Source organism: Zeus faber (genome assembly GCF_960531495.2).
Source record: "Zeus faber genome assembly, chromosome: 12".
NCBI classification, from domain to species: domain Eukaryota; kingdom Metazoa; phylum Chordata; class Actinopteri; order Zeiformes; family Zeidae; genus Zeus; species Zeus faber.
In genome coordinates this window covers 27,145,105-27,157,457 of record NC_137196.1, presented here as the reverse complement: position 1 = coordinate 27,157,457, position 12,353 = coordinate 27,145,105, and the positions used below count along the sequence as shown (strand labels likewise).

General features: G+C 46.4%; 1 protein-coding gene across 1 annotated transcript in view; it reads left to right on the top strand.

Annotated features, from left to right (window-relative positions):
- Nucleotides 1-12,353, top strand: part of astn1 (astrotactin 1) — a gene marked incomplete at its 5' end in the record, with an annotated part of 346,128 nt that overhangs the window by 41,233 nt on the left and 292,542 nt on the right. The window contains one exon of the mRNA XM_080010501.1: nucleotides 10,313-10,500. Within this exon, the coding sequence (XP_079866627.1) occupies nucleotides 10,313-10,500 (188 nt within the window). The remainder of the gene's footprint in view (nucleotides 1-10,312; nucleotides 10,501-12,353) is intronic.

Here is a 12,353-nt window from a genome sequence, read left to right as displayed (position 1 = left end):
AGAGAGAGTAGAGGTGGATTAGATGAGGTAGAATACAGTACAGGTTGAGTAGAGATGTGTAGAGGGAGAGTCGAGGCATGTAGCTGTAGAGTAGAGGGTGGGTCAAGGTGAGGTGGAATAGAGGTGGAGTAGTGGGAGGTAGAGCAGAAGAGGAGTTGAGGAAAAGTAGAGACAAAGAAGAGGTAGAATAGAGCAAGAGTAGATGTAGAGTAAGGTGGGGGAAGAGTAGCGACAGAGTAGAGGAAGACTGGAGGAAAGCAGATGTAGAGTCGGGTGGAGGAAAAGTAGAGGAACAGTGTAGGAAGAATAGAGGAAGAGTAGAGGTTGGATAGAGTAGAGAGATAGTAGACCTGGAGTAGAGGACGAGTAGAGACAGTAGTAGAGTAGGTTCCATTTTTTTTAACCTGTGCTGTCAGCATGCTTGGCATACAACCTGGAGTATTTGTGTCAATGCATCTAGGACAGAGTTAGTCTGCAAGTGGAGTCAACTTCTCCACCTGCAATGACACTATTTATTCATTCTTTAATCATCAACAACTGCTGCAACAACTCTGTCCTGTGGACGACCTGTGGGATGATGGGAGCACAGCTTTTTGTTACACACAACCACCACCAATCCCCCTCTTTGGAGAACCATCTCACCATGTTTTGGTCTTTAGACAACTAATCATCATTACTACTCCAAGAGGGAGAATCACCAGGGGTGAGACAAATAAACATAGAAACAAACAACATGTACACAGAAAAACATGAACAATGAAACAAACACCAACATGTACATGGAAAGACGTAAACATAGAAACAAACAACATGTACATGGACACACATAAACAGAAACAAACAACATGTACATGGAATAACATAACCATAGAAACAAACAACAACATGTACATTGAAAAACATGAACAATGAAACAAACAACATGTACATGGAAAAACAGACACAAACAACAACATGTACATGGAAAAACGTAAACATAGAAACAAACAACATGTACATGGAAAAACAAACAAACAAGCAACAACATGTACATGGAAAAACATAAACAATGAAACGAACAACATGTACATGGAAAAACAAACATAGAAACAAACAACAACATGTGCATGGAAAAACATAAACATAGAAAAAAACAACAACATGAACATGGAAAAACATAAACATAGAAACAAACAACAACATGAACATGGAAAAACATAAACATAGAAACAAACAATAGCATGTACATAGAAAAACGTAAACATAGAAACAAACAACAACATGTACATGGAAAAACATAAACATAGAAACAAACAACGTGTACATACAAAAACATAAACATAGAAACAAACAACAACAGCGAAAGCCCACGGAGCAACACCCACGCATGACCCGGGGAGCATAAACCCGTCCCAGAGAACACAAAGTGACCCTGCACCGTTGAAGTGCACACATACAACCCACGCCCATGTGCAGGCGTGAGATGCATCCACAAGAGCAGAACCCGGGCCGCGGGCGCCAGGCACGGACCACAGGCCCGCCAGGTCACAGCAGGCTGGAAAACCACCCGGCACCAGGTGCAAGCCACCAGGACCCGGGCACCACCCAGTCGCCTTCCGGCCAAGCACATCCCAGCACCAACCCACCAGCGCCCCGCCACCCCGGAAACCCCGGCGCTCAATGTGTGCTGTTGGCAATCGCAGTTTAGATTGCCGGGCGTGGGGGTGCGAGTCCTCCAAGCATGTCGAACCCAAGTCACTCGCTCCCCTCCTGCCCCCCGTACGCTGGTCTGGTGGGGTGGTGTCTGGGGTAAAAGTAGGATCACTTTCTGAGGACAAATCTGAAGGGCGTAGCCATGTTCTGTCATTAAGTAATTATCTGGAAACGAGTCTCTCCATCCGTTGCTCTCTCTCTTGCTCTCTCTCTCTCTCTGTCTCTCTCTCTCTCTCTCTCCCCTCTCTCTCTCTCTCTGTTCCCCTCTCTCTAATAGTCCTTTGTGTTTGCGTGGATGGGAGGATGGAGAATGAAGCGCTGCAGAGTAGTTTCTGCTTATCTCCGCGCCCTCAGGTGCCCGTTGCTCTGTGATGATGGTTATCGAGTAGAGAGAGCGAGAGAGAGAGAGAGAGAGAGAACTCACTCGTGACGGGGCTTGATCTGGCAGTCGGGGGGTTAACAACCTCACATGTTTTAGTTTCAGTGGCATCTCTCGACAATCTTCCGCGGCGTTCTACGTTTATTTCCTGACATAAAAATGAAATGGTGACATTAAAATTAAACGTTGCGATTCACCCCCATTCCAATGAGGCGCCATGTTGGCTTTTGTCATCATACGTGGCACTATTTGAAGAATATTTTGGTCTTATCTGGCTTGGCTGTGGCTGACACTCGTCTGTAGCTCTGTCTTGTCTCCCACAACCCGCTGCTCGCGGGCCTGCCCCCTGATTAGCATATCCGACCCCCGCCGTGCGGTTCCTCGCGGTGCCGCGCGCGGCAATTGCGGATTGATTGAATATCCGATCTCTTATTTCTCCCCAACTGTTTAACAAAATACGTTTCTGTTCAAAGTTGAGGCGAGGCATGGGCCGCGCGGAAGCCTGATATCAATTTATTTCACAGCTGTAACGGCTGGTTTCAAAGTCCGTCGACAGCATCCGTGCCACGCAGGTTTTTTCGATTGACGGACGGAACTCCCAGATGACGTTAACAAACCTCGAAACTGGAAGGTACAGAGGGAAATAAATCGATGTCCGGCTTCGGCACGACCTCAAATTTTGATCAGAAACAGATTTTGTTGGCAGGGTTGAGGAGGTTGTATATTCTCACAATCCTCCATGGCTGTTCTAGACGTCATGCCAGGCGGACCGTCTGGTCGACTGGTTTTGTCGCTTTCGGTTCGTTCGTTCGGGTCCCCATTTGCATGAAGTTGAGTTCAGCTCAACTCCTTTTTTGGTCGCGCCGGGCGCCCTCCCCGCTGGCTGCCGTGGAGAGTGAGTGACTTCCTGTCGCTCTTGTCACTGCCTGTGTGAATGGAGGCTTATGTTGTAATAAGAGACAATTCTTTTTTTGTCACACGGCACAACACATATACCAACCCCCGTGTGAGCACGGGGAGAACATGCAAACTCCACGCAGGAAGGCCCCTAATCGGGAGATAAACCGTCGGAGGGCGGTGTCAACACTCTACTCTACTTGTACTATACCCTACCACACCACTATTCCACCTATATCTCTACTGTTCTCTACTCTACCTCTACTATACTCTACCAAACCACTATTTTACCTATATCTCTACTATTCTCTACTCTACCTCCAATCTACTGTAACTGACGAGGTAAATCATTATTTTCATCAATATGTTGATGAAATTCAGTATGTTCACAGCAAGAAGGTCCTTGGCTCGATTCCACCCAGCAGTGCAATGCACTCTGCCACCGTACCCATCGTGCATTACGTCTTCATGTTGACAAATCCAAGCAAACCATATCCGTAGATGGACCCCGAGTCCATAGGCTGTGGGGTGAACCGGGTGGAGACTTCAGGCCTTGCTGCACATCCCATGTGCCATCACCAGCCCCGTGTGGGGGACTAAAGGTCCAAGCAGACCGGCCAGCCCAGCTTATGTTCCTCCTTTGAGAAGAGTGAGAGGAGATGAATCTAGAGAATTTTGGGACCCCAGCAAGGAAATGGGGTCCTTCAGACCAACATCCGAGGCTATTCAGGGATCCATCCCTGAATATTATCCTTCATTTTCATCAACGTATTGATGCAAATAATGGATTACCTCGTCAATTAGAGTAGATTGGCGGTATAGTAAAGAAGAGTAGAGATATACAGTAGAAAAGTAGTGTGGTAGAGTACAATAGAGGAAGAGTATAGGAAGGCATAGTAGAGGGAATTAGAGTACACAAGGTAGATTAGTAGTAGAGGTTGAGTAGAGGTAGAGAGAGGTGGAGGTATAGTTGGAGTTGAAGTAGAATAGAGGGAGGTAGAGCAGAGGGAATGACAGTATAGGTTGAGTCGAGCAGAGTTAGAGTAGTGGCAGAGAATAGTAGTAGTAGACTACTGGTAGAGTAAATGTAGAGAGAGGTAAAGCTATAGTAAGAGTAGATGTAGAGTAGGGGTAGAGTAAAGTAGAGGTATAGGTAGAGTAGAGTTAGAATTGATAGAGGTAGAGTAGTGGGTGTTGGAGGTAGCGAAGGGGTAGAGTAGATGCAGAGAGAGGTAGAGATACACTAGTTGTTGAGTCAAGGTAGAGTAGTGGTAGAGAAGAGGTATACTATAGCTAGAGTAGAGGTAAAGTACAGGTAGAATAGTGGCCGAGTAGAGGTAGAGTAGAGGTAGACTAATCGTAGATTAGAGGTATAATCTAGCTAGAGTAGAGGTGAAGTAGAGCAGTGGCCGAGTAGAGGTAGAGTAGAGGTAGACTAGTGGCAGAGTGGAGGTAGAGTTAAGGTAGACTAATCGTAAATTAGAGGTATACTGTAGCTAGAGTAGAGGTGAAGAAGAGTGGAGGTAGAGTAGTGGCCAAGGAGAGGTAGAGCAGAGGTCGAGTAGTGGCCGAGTAGACGAAGTAGAGGAGTAGGCTCCCCGATCTCTTCTTCCTTTGGCAGTTAATCTGTCTTTAAAATTTTCCAGTTCAGGGATCTGACGCTCATCTGTGCCGTCACTTCCCTCTGTGATCGTTATCATATCAACACTTATCAAAAACATTCCCCTAAAAGGTGTAATCAGGTGTAATCAGTGCAGCCTTTTGAATATTTTCGGCCATAAAGAGAGAGATCCACCGCGCCCGAGGGGAACTTCCTCTCCACTTTGATTCCTCGCCGGCTTGCGTGCCATAATCCCCCCCCCCCCTCCAAATTCAAAACGGAGCCCTGCTGTGGCTCCCAGGGGCCTTCACACGAGGGGACTGCTTTAATTCCGCCACTTCAGTAGTACTTACATAATAATAATTTATATGCGCTCATCCATTGTTATGCATGCCTTATTATTGTATACCTATTAATTCACCCCTTACCCTGTATCCCTCTATATTTTATACCTACAGCCAGTATTAGCAACCGGGCTGCCACGCCCCTGCTATTGCCTTTAAACTCAATCTATCTTTGCATTTTTGTTTATTCTGTATATGTTTATAGGTTTATGTGTTTGGTATGTATAATTAATTGCTTTAGAACTTTAAACGTTTTTTTTTTGTGCTAACAGCCTTGACTCCTGGCCTCATCGTCGGGCTAAACCCGGGCCAGTTTCCAGACAGTGCATGTGTAAACAAGCCTCTGTGGAGTTGCTGCTAATCCACTTCATGCTTAAAAACGCCTCCGCTGTGGCACCGGCCTTTTGTTTTCGCTTGAATGACGGATCAGGGGCTCTCCCAGCGCGCCATTAGAAAGGTGCTGAGTTTGTGCAAATTCTCCACGGTGTGTATCTCTTCTGTGTTTCGGGGGTTTTCCACAAACGCTGTTTCGCCATAATTCGAATTCTCTGTTTCAGTGCCTGTAAGTTGCAGTCTTCCTCTGCGGCCGTCCGTACCGATGCTCCTCCTGCCTCCCTTTCTGTGAATCACATCGGGAGGTTCCTGTCATTTCAACGAATCCGGAGCAAGTCCGCTGTTTTGATCCCATCCGGAGCTTCCAATCAGTCAATCAATCAGTCAATCAATCAAACAGTCGGATAATCACGCAATCTTACCAGTTTGGTCCCTTTCCCCAGCCATAAAAGTAATTATTCTGGCCCCAAGAAAACCCGCTGAGAGATCCTCTGATCATTAAAATGCGAACGACGCCAGGGGTGGTTCAGATCATTACGCGCCAGATGTTTGATTGTGGCGTCCTTTCATACCGGTTATTAGAGGCTGCTGTGGACTATGGAGGCCCTTGAGGGAGGCTTCGCGATTTCAGGCGGAAGTGCTGTGTCCGAAATGGCCGACGTGGCGAGTCCCTGGCCGAGTCCTGTGGGCCGGCCGGAGAGGGCGCGTCTCCCTCCTCCGTCTGGCTCCTTCTCTCCTCACTTCTTACCCAACCCCGATGCAGCAAAACGACCATTTCATTAATCCGGCTCTCTTTCTAAACTAGTCCTCCGGGCAGGGGGGAGATGGATGGATGGTGGTAGGAGGGGGGGAGGGAGGGAGGGAGGCAGGGAGTCTACTTTTTTTTTTTAAAAAGTGCCCTGTCACACTCCAGCACATGGTTTGCATTTAGGTTAAACCCCCGAGCGGGAGTCTTTAATCTTATTTACTGGGAGCGAGGGAACTCCCTCTTGACTGTGGAACCCGGGACATCAGTTACTGTCAGGACCAAACCTTGTTACTCCGCCTAATTACCACCGTCGCCACAGCCAAAGCATTTGAGTGTTTTAGTTTGTTGTTGTTTTCCTTCCAGTGTCTATACAGATTGTGATGTATGTCCGGGAGGCTTCATGGTTATTATCCTGATGCCACGGCTTGGGCTTTGCCAGCAATCAGCGTAATGGCTGGTCTTGACAATAGAGCGGGCTCTGGAAAGTCATTGGGGGCTGGGGCTGTTGGCTTGTTGGGGAGCGTGCCCCTGCCTTTGTTGGTAGAGTAAGGGTAAAGGTAGAGCAGAGTACAGGTAGTCTAGAATGGAGGTAGAGTAGAGGTAGAGTAGACTACAGGTAGAGTAGAGTACAGGTTGGCTGGAGTAGAGGTAGAGTAGAGGTAGAGTACAGGTAGGCTAAAGTTGAGGTAGAGTCGAGGTAGAGTAGAGTACAAGCAGGCTAGATGGGAGGTAAAGGAGAGTAGACCACATGTAGAGTACAGGTAGGCTAGAGTAGAGGTAGAGTAGAGTAGAATAGACTATAGGTAGAGTAGGGTACAGGTAGGCCAGAGTAGAGGTAGAGTAGAGTCAGAGTAGAGGTAGAGTACAGGTAGGCTAGAGTGGAGGTAGAGTAGAATAGACTACAGGTAGAATAGAGTAGAGTACAGATAGGCTAGAGTAGAGGTAGAGTAGAGTTAGAGCAAAAGTGAGGTAGAGTAGAGTTGACTACAGGTAGAGCAGGGTACAGGTAGGCTAGAGTGGAGGTATATTAGAGTAGAGGTAGAGATAGAGCAGAGTTAGAGTAGATGTAGAGTAGAAGCGAGGTAGAGTAGACTACAGGCAGAGTAGAGTACAGGTAGGCTAGAGTGGAGATGGAGTAAAGGCAGAGTAGAGTATGTCCCTTAGGGGCGGGGTTTGTTTCCGAGTTGGGGAGCGCGTCGCTGCCGTCGTCTTTCTCCAACCTGGATTCCATAGACGCTGGATTTACCCCCCAACAAAACCCTGTTGCCTGGCCTTCAGGGTGAACTCAGTAGACGGATCCATATTCAACCTTCCACCTTTTGGGGTTTTTATTCCTCCATTCGGGGTCCATTGAGTCATCGTCGTCCTCGGCAGAAGGTGGAGGCGGCTTGGCTGTAACTCAGTGTTCAGACGGTGTTCCTCGGCTGGTTTTACACCTTTTATAACCTTGTGATCAGCAGTAAAAAAAAAACTTGCTGCCGTGTATTTTACTGTGTTTTTTTGTAGTAATCCTGGTAATGGTGTAGTGTATCAGCCCGGGCTCTGGGCTCTGTTTCTCTAATACACTTACATACCCTCCAAAGGCTGCTAAGTGGACTTGTGCAGACTAAGCACCTGCTGCCCTGCTCCACCCCTGCATCTCTCCACCCGTGTCCCATGGCAACGCTGCTCTCATAGTTCCTGCAAAATTTTTTATCCTATGTATTATCTTTTTTATTTATTTTACCTCCAGCAGACGATCAGAATGAGCTTATACAGTATATATACAAGGAATTTCTGTTGGTGTGGAATGGTGCATCCCTACAGACGATGAGCATTAAAAACCGAAACAAATTGCTTAACAGTCCAATAAAATCCAATAAAAATGAAATAATAAAATAAAAACGAATAAAATAAATAAAATAGAATTTGACAAATATACACAAATAACCAAAAGAACAAAATGGAAAATAGCCAAATATATAAACATAACAACAACAGAATGTTTAAGATTAAGATTAAAGATTAAGATTAATCTTTAATCGATTGCGATTCTATGCACAGGATGACTTATGTTAAGATGTGAGCCGGTGCTGCTCTCAATCCGTTTACTTTCCACCAAATCCGTGTGACTATTTGCGGATGATGTATCGAACTCCTTCTGAAACTGCGCCTTCACCCTCAAACCTGTAAATATTATGGAGAGTCAATATTTATGGACTGTTTGTCCTCAGTTTGCCGCCCCCACCGCATGTTCTGTTCTGTTCTGTTCTGCATTCTAACTAGCTGCACATTTTAGTTTTGTGGCACTGAGTATTTTTCGGAGCTGACATTGGAATAATCCAATGAGGCGCCCCCTAGTGAGCATAAGTGGCTTTGCAATATGTACGTCCGCAATGTATCTTGATATATTGGTCAACAAAAAGTCATGGGGAATAATTCTGTATGCGATGCCATCAGTTCGGGACAAGAGTTCGTCTGCCGCCGAAGATGGGCGTTCCCCACGGCTGAACCCGCGTCAAGTTGCGTTGTTGATGCACATTATCACGCCTGAAATCAAACACGTTCCTCCGTGGCGGCTCCACACCATCTTTCATCCTGTCGCCGAAGCGCATTGCAGCCGCGATTTGCTCGATGAATAAATAGATGAACCCCATTATTCTGTCGCCAGTTAATGTCACATACCGCACGTCAGGGAGCTGCGGCGGCGGCCCCTCCCTCGACGCCGGTCAGGGCTCATAATAAACACGTCCCGGGAACCGAGTAACGGACAGTAAACCCACGCAGGCGTGTCAGCTGCGATTCCTTCCGAGCGAGCGGGGCGGGAGCGCGTCGTTATCTAACGCGGTCGGCGAACGGAGCGGGAGGCCGCCCGGCGCATCTGGATGCGGGAGGTTGGATTAACATCCCGGGCGTCTGAGCAGGCCGCCGTTCTCTGCTTCATTTCTCCGCTCCGATGCCCTCGCCCCCCCCCCCCCGCCCCCCCGGGCTCCGACGCACCTCTCCATCACCGCCCTCCTTACGTAAACCCCACATCATCCCCGGAACTTGGCCATGCATCGCTAATTCTTAATGTCCGCCTCTGTTGTTCCGCTGCTCCGCTGTTCCCGCTGTGCATTTTTGGCGAGCGTCCCAAATGTCTCGAAGGAGGAGAATGCATTGTCATGGAGATAATACACCCAAGCAGGAAACTCAACAATGCTCCTTTGGTTAAAGCCATCTACTCTCTGTCCAAGTCTCTCGTGAGAACATCCAATTTTCCCTCTCGTTTCCTACTTTCTCAACCAGTGGCCGAGCCAAACTAAAAAAAAAACAAAAAAAAAAACAGCAAAACAAAACAAAAAACCTTAACTGTGACGACAGCGCCCTCCCTGGTGAACACATGCTACTGCGGCCGCTGCCCTATCGCCACAAATGAGGGCCAAGCGATGTCAAGTGATTTCACTTTCACCGGACAAAAGGATGGAGAGTGACAACGTCTGGCACTAATTTGAGCCCGTGGGAGACGGAATGGTTTAAATAGTAAATGTATGCAGGATGCGTCCGCCATGTAAATGTCGTGGCATTAACGAAATGACCTGCCACCTATTACATGTCGAGCCATCCTGGAATAAGGGTCCATCCTTGATTCCCTTCGCTGAATAGGTATCTGCAGATTAGCCTGCGTTAAATATGGGCTGTTTTGGGACTGTGACTGGAATTGGATGTTGTTTTGTCGAGTTATTACAAAATGTTGGTGTTTTCACCTAACAAAGGCCAGTGTATTACATTTTGTCAAGTTATCACAATAGGCATGCGGGTCGGGTGTAACAGGCGTTATACGACTTAACTTGTCCTCAAGACAAGATCCTCTTTTATGTCATACTCTCATCCACTTTATTTTTTTGCAACACCAGCTTTTGTTACAACACGGCAAGTACAGTACAATCCATGCCACAGCAGCGCATTGAGATGTATCCGTAATGCTTTGAAAATACGAAGAAGCCAGAACCCGTCTCGCGTTCCTTTGCATTAAGCCAGTTGCTCAGACAAATCAGCCTATTTACATTCAATGCTTTATGGGAAACAATTCAACAAAATAAAATAATTATAACAATCTTAATTTTGCCCCCTTTTTACCCCTTAGGGGCCGTAGACCCCATCAAACGTGGCCCCTGTAACATGAAGCCTTCCATATTTATATGTATAAGTATTGTCATTAAAGAGTTATTGCACCTTGAAAAGTTTGTTGTGTACCTTCTAAAATTATATAAGACAGGATATGATGGAGGATATTGAGGAAAAGAGCAATACGACTTAAAAAACCTTGTTAAACGGGTGTGTTGTGTTGTGCCAAACAGAGATCTCCGGGAACTCGGAGGACATCCCCCTGGTGCGCTGGAGGCAGCAGTGGCTGGAGAACGGGACGCTGCTCTTCCACATCCACCACCAGGACGGCGGCATCAACCTGCCGGGCCTGTCCCCCACCGAGGGCGCCGGCGGCGAGTCGGCCGAGGAGGAGCTCCGCATCCTGCACATCTCCGTCATGGTGAGGGTCAAAACTGGGAAAGTTCCACTACTCAGAAGAGAACAGCAGTCTCACGTCTGGTTATGGTGCCATTAGGCCAGGGCCCGAGTGGGTTTGACATTAATAATGAAGGAATCTGTTAAAAGTAAAACTTTTCTATTCAAATTTCTACTTCAAGTTCAATAATGCTCAGACTGGGTAATAATACTAGGCCGTACACTACATGTTGCACAGCCTTTTGATTTCAAAATAAAACTTTACGTTTATTTTGAAATCAAAAGGCCAAAGACTATATCCTATAGTTATATAGACCTAGTTTGAGTGCTGGGTTTTCCGGAGAAAGGAATGCGACGGCGAGCGGAATATCCGAAATATGTATAAAAAAAAAGCAATTGAACTTTGTAATTTAAAAATTGTAAATTAAATAACAGCTTTTATTTTGAAATCACAAGGCTGTGCAAAGTGTAGATTAGATTTCAGAAGAGACTTAGATGTAGACAAAAAAACCCCAGCTTGAGTCATTTGTAGACGGAACCCGATACGCCATTGAAACAGCAGCCGACTCTCAGCGCTGAGAGTCTCACCTCGACACCTCACCCCGGGGAAGCGATCAGCCGCTCTCCCTTGGGAGTTCGGGATGAATGTCCGTTATGACCTGATGTTTATCACGTGAGAACCGGCTGAATGAACTCGTCTGAACACGTCACGTGTTGACAAATTTCCCCAAATTGACAAGAAAAAAACGCTAAAACTGAAGACATTTCCTGTATTTTTGTTTTAGTTTGTTTTGTAAATACACAATATCGTTCCAGTTAGTTTTTTTGTCTTTTTCTGCCTGGTTTTAAATAAACTGTTCACGCCTCGTTTTAGTATTTAGTTCAGTTTTAGTTAACCGTTCAGGGATACAAATTTCACATGTATGGTGAGCGCTTTCAAACGGAGACCAGAGCTGTGTCAGGGTCTTTGTTCTAAAGTAATATCAGAGAACGAGTCCACCAGTTAATCGATCGTTGATAGCGTGTAAAATTATAACATTTAAAAATGCCGCCTCCCTCCGAATGAAGTCACCCAAATTGATGTCAAAATAGCGACATTCGCCGAAAAAGCAAGCTGTTTGCATCCCTGACTGTAATAACCTTGCTCTCCTGCCAGTCCCCTGTCATTGACTCTCGGGCTGACAGCGCTGTCAGCAGCCCGGCAGGAGAGACGCTCCGTGGTGCACTGGGATTTTAGAGTTCAATTACTGTATGAGCAGGACGCAATCTTTTACTCTCTCTGACTCTGCGTAAATCTGTTGTTTGCACATCACGGATGGCGAAGAAAGCCCTTAAAACGTGAACAGGTCCCTGTGTACACCGCTGCGCAATTGAGTGAACGCGCCAATGCACGTGCAGTGCCATGATTCCACTGTAACGGTACTATTTAAATATCACTAATGGAACACATTTATTTACTTCGGGGTGCACGTTTAGCTGTTCGCTTTCCCTATTCCTTTTGTCAAAATGTGGTTGCCAAAAGGGGGAACCAGAGGTCACTAAATGGTTACCAATTGACTCTGGTTGCCGAGGCCAACCGGGCAACCATTACTGCCCCTTTGGTATATTGATTTGGATTGGAGTTGGAGCCAAGCGGAATAGAAGCATTTCCTTTTCAGTTCCTTCCATTCCCATTAAAACATTTATTTAATACGTTTAAAAACGGAATCATCGATTATTGCATTCTTCCTGTTGCCGTAGATAACTTGCCCCACCGGTCCACCGGTCCCACCAGACAGACAGACAACCCTCCTTGGCAGGGACTTTAGAATTGTTTTCCTGCATGAAAATCACTGTGCTGTGTATAACCTGCGCCATTGTTTATTTGAGTGTAAAACT